This window comes from Electrophorus electricus, chromosome 15, assembly GCF_013358815.1.
Source record: "Electrophorus electricus isolate fEleEle1 chromosome 15, fEleEle1.pri, whole genome shotgun sequence".
NCBI lineage: Eukaryota > Metazoa > Chordata > Actinopteri > Gymnotiformes > Gymnotidae > Electrophorus > Electrophorus electricus.
In genome coordinates, this window is record NC_049549.1 from 9277210 (window position 1) to 9281716 (window position 4507).

General features: G+C 44.4%; 1 protein-coding gene across 1 annotated transcript in view; it reads right to left on the reverse strand.

The window, feature by feature from the left end:
- Positions 1-1030: 1030 nt before the first annotated feature.
- Positions 1031-4507, reverse strand: part of chrd (chordin) — a 12553-nt gene continuing 9076 nt past the window's right edge. The window contains exons 16-20 of the mRNA XM_035534501.1: positions 4191-4247; positions 3840-3943; positions 3328-3585; positions 2687-2780; positions 1031-2128 (exon numbers count right to left, since the gene is read on the reverse strand). Coding sequence (XP_035390394.1) covers positions 2064-2128; positions 2687-2780; positions 3328-3585; positions 3840-3943; positions 4191-4247 — 578 coding nt within the window. The 3' untranslated portion in view covers positions 1031-2063. The remainder of the gene's footprint in view (positions 2129-2686; positions 2781-3327; positions 3586-3839; positions 3944-4190; positions 4248-4507) is intronic.

A 4507-nucleotide genomic window follows, 5' to 3' on the forward strand; every position in this document is an offset into this window, starting at 1 on the left:
GGGGGGCCTCTTCTTACAGAACATACTCAGGTCTCCAGGTTACATATGGTCTATATCTGTTTAAGCAAAGAATGAATCCTTTCGCCTAGTGTGTGTGTGTGTGTGAGAGAGAGAGAGAGAGAGAGAGAGAGAGAGAGAGAGAGAGAGAGAGAGAGAGTGTGTGTGTGTGAGAGAGTGCATGTGTGTGTTGCTGTTGCTCCATAAGATGCATGGTTACATGTGGTCTGTGACTATTCAACAAATAGAGATCCTTTTCAGTTACAGCAAGGAGTTACATCATGGGTCCCTCTGATCTGTGCGTGCGTGCGTGCGTGACTGTCTGTCTGTCTGTGTGTATGTGGGGGGAAGAGTGCATCTCATATTTCATATTTCTCGATTCCTTAAATCCAGATGATGAAGAAAACGAGAAAAAAGAGAGCCATGAGAGAAAATGGCAAAACATGCACGATTAGGTTAGAAAATTACAGGACAGAGAGACTGAGAAAGCGAGACAGTACTGTTCTGTCTCAGTTGGTTCCCCGCCTACTCCACTTTGATGTCGCTAGCCGTTTGAATGTCGGGGAGATGCTTTTAATAATAGAAGCGACCAGTTACTCTCCACACATCAAAATGAGAAAATGTAAACCAATGGAGCTGTAGCAAGATTGCAGCTCTCTGTACTAATTTGAATTAAACGCCAATAGCATGTTTACACTGGCGTGTCACTGTGACATGAATAGTTTTAACAATGTTTACAATCTTATACACTGATGTCAACATACAATATACAGGCCACTGTTATTATGTAATTTTAATTTGAATTATCTATACATTGGTGGGGTGAGGATGCCTGTTGAGACAGCCTAAACCGATGGGAGACGGCACAAGGGAATATCAAACCACATATAAAAGAAATGAGGTAAAAGATACGACTCACTTTTGTAAGTCGCTCTGGATAAGAGCGTCTGCTAAATCACCTAAATGTAAATGTAAATGAGGTATTACATCCAGTGAGGGAAAGGTTAATTATGGGAACACTTGAGGAAACAGCTTATATATCACAGAACATTTTTATTGATTTATCCAAAACAATAAATATGAAATACAATATTCATCATAATAATCACAATACAGACAGCAAGTATTTATAAAAAATTACACAAAAGTATCAGAAAAAAACATAAACAGACAGGGAAGGACATGACGTGCAACACTAGTGGGCGGGGCAGATATGGGAGGTCTTTGTATTCTAAACTCTGGTGCTTGATTAGTCAAGACCCTCCCACTCATTAAGAGTGTTTCAGTCACAGAGCAAAATCTCCAGTCAGGCAATTTGAAACATCACAATTCTTTTGCATAATATAGAAGAGTGCATCTTATTGGATAAAAAGAGGGACCAAGATTTTCATACTGAATAAGACTGGATAAAGACGATGAATACTGTAGGAAGCTTGCTGTGACCTGAGGAAGCATATTGGAATGTGTGTGTGTGTCTGTGTGTGTTTGTTTTACATCCACTCATTGCCACCCAATGAGTTTACTGCCAATTCCACACCTTTTAAGCCTGTGCCTCGACTTAAGAGGCTCCTTTAACGCACGCACACACACGCGCGCGCGCGCACACACACACACACACACGCTCACCATCATTAAGAAAACATACATCTGCCTGTCTGTATTGGCATGACCAGAGTTTGCTCCAAGTCAAAAATAATTAAGTACAAAAATAAAGCGAAAAACATTCACTTCGGAAAATCATTCACAAAGGATTTTTTTCTATACAATGCAGCAGCTAGTCGGTCCTCTCGTCTCTCTGTCCTTCCTTCCATTTTTTTCTTCTCTTTCAGCCTTCAGTTAGCCTTTTTCTTTTTCTTCCCACACACACACACACACACACACACACACTCTCTCTCTCTCTCTCTTCCCGCCCATGTTTCTGTTGTCTCTAAAACAGTCCACCAGTGGCCCACTCCAAAGGCGAGAGGCAGCCCAAGGGCCGGGGGTGTGGGGGTGGGGGGGTGTGGACAGAGGGGCATGTGAGTGGGGGTGAAGGAGGGGGGCTGGAGGGAGGGAGAGGTGGAACATCAGTGTCTCCGGCTTTTCTTTTTCTCCTCCATCTTCATCATCTCCTCTTCTTTACTGAATTCATCTGTAAGGGAAAATAGAGGGCCAATAAGTAGAAGCTGAAGGAGAGTGTTTCTGGCAGAGCCGCAACATGACAGTATCACCCATTCAAATGTATAATCATACAATTATTGTAGCCCAAGCTTTAGTGTAGACACCCTTATGCTGTTTGTTAATCTGTGTGTACGGATTATGTATGAGCATAGGCTTATGCGTATGCGTGTGTGTGTGTATGTTTGCACGCATGCGTGTGTCTGTGTGTGTGTGTGTGTGTGTGTGTGTGTGTGTGTGCGTGTGCGTGTGCCTGCGCGTGTGTGTGCGTGTGTGCGCGCGTGCGCGTTTGTGTGCGTGTGTGCGCGCGTGCGCGTGCGCGTGCGCGTGCGTGTGTGCGTGTGCGTGCGTGTGCGTGCGCGTGCGCGTGCGTGTGCGTGTGCGTGTGTGTGCGTGTGCGTGTGTGTGTGTGTGTGTGTGTACGTGTGTGTATGTGTGTGTGTGTGTGTGTGTGTGTGTGTGTGTGTGTGTGTGTGTGTGTGTGTACGTGTGTGTATGTGTGTGTGTGTGTGTGTGTGTGTGTGTGTTTTACCTGCACACTCAGGGCAGCACTTCCCCTCTCTGCGTGTGATGTTGCTGCAGCTGAGCAGTGGACACTGTTTCCTCTGACACTTGGTGACCCCATGCTGCAGAGAGCGAGAGGGAGAGAATGAGAGACAGAGAGAGGGAGGGGAGAAAGGGACAAATAGAGAGAGGGCAAGAAGGAAGGAAAGAAAGAAAGAGGGAAAGGAAAGAAAGTATGTCAGGAATGCATGAAATCACCCTCTAAAAACTTCAAATCCTAGAATACTTTTTTTTGGACAGCAGAATGTGCCCCATATGTTTTTGACCACTCATCCTGCCACGTTCCATTATAATTACACCGCGCCTCATTTCCAAATCCACTGTACCAGGCATTCATCTCAGCTCTTATGGAGCTCTCACTACTTTAAGGAGACTCATCTTTTAAACTCATTTTGACACTAAACAAATGCACTTTGGAATCAAGGTCTTTGCAATCTTTTTTTTTTTCTGATAGGAATAGTTCAGAATCATTTCCAAGTGTTTGTTAAAGCACAGTACAACTCTGCTTGGAAAGTACCTAGCTGAAAAGCAACTCTGATTTTCTTGCTTTAATTAACATAATTGATTTGCCTGTGGCCTGTTTTCAAACACTGATTGGCTGAGACTTACATCACACCAGCATGTGATGCATTTCATCTCTCCGACCAATGGCACAAGAGGGTGCCAGTTCTCGCTGTTTTGGTAGTAGTTTTTGCCGAACTTGCAGTGGCGCGTTCCGTCCGCTTGCATCATCTCCCCCTCCTCAAGCAGGGGCGTGTCCTCCACAGGACACTCCTTACAGCAGTCTGAGGGGTTGCGTCTGATTGGTCGGATGCAGGTAAGTGGTGGGCAGGTAACTTTCTCACACTGCACTTCTCCAGTAGAACCCTAATACACAATCGCAGAGGGAAACATTAAAATGAAAACAGACACAAACCAATATAAATAAAGAAGTGATAATGATGGGCAGAAATGCAACTTGCACACTGACCACCATGCTAAAACTGGGCTCCCGTTAGTGGTATTTATTCACATCAGCTGTGGCTGTTGTTTCCATGGAGGAGCAAATAAAACAGATGGCAGTGGTCTCCATAGCAGCTGGTTAATCAGAGGGCAGGGATTGTCTCTAAGGCAGGACTAACCTTGCAGGTACACACGGCACACTTAATGTAGCCAAAAGGCGGCACGAACGGATGCCATTTGGTTCCGGGTGCATGCATCTTCTGGTCGCCCTCGAAATAGCACCCTAAAACACAACAGGGACACAACACCACCAGATTAACCACTGGACCCAGAGGTGCTCCCAGAGGATAAAACTTTAATGCAATAATGGCACACAGTCAGGAGGAACGTTAGCTTTGTTGCATTTCCGAAGCTTCGGAACTGCACCGGAATACTTCACTTCGTTAGAAGGTTAACCTCATATGTGTAATGTTATGCTATGGCATTCAGTGCCGCATTTAAGGGAATATTGGAAGAATTCCTTTGCTTACCTTCTGGGTGTTCTTCCAGTTTCTCAGTGGATGAGATCTCTTTGGGTGCTTTCCTCTCTAAGTGCAGATATCAGTGAGAAACTTAAAAACTCACACAGACACTTTGCAGAAATATCAAAGATTTACAATATGATCTCTTTTTCAGCTTTGCACAAAAACGTTTCACGGGACACAACAAATGGTGATTTTGACACGTGCAGAGACGTTACATAAGAAAACATTATAGAACAACTGCACATCAGTTCGAATTTATTCTCACGCAACAGCAAAAATAAACATCTTCACAACAATCCCTTCAAACTTCAAGACAGTGGGGC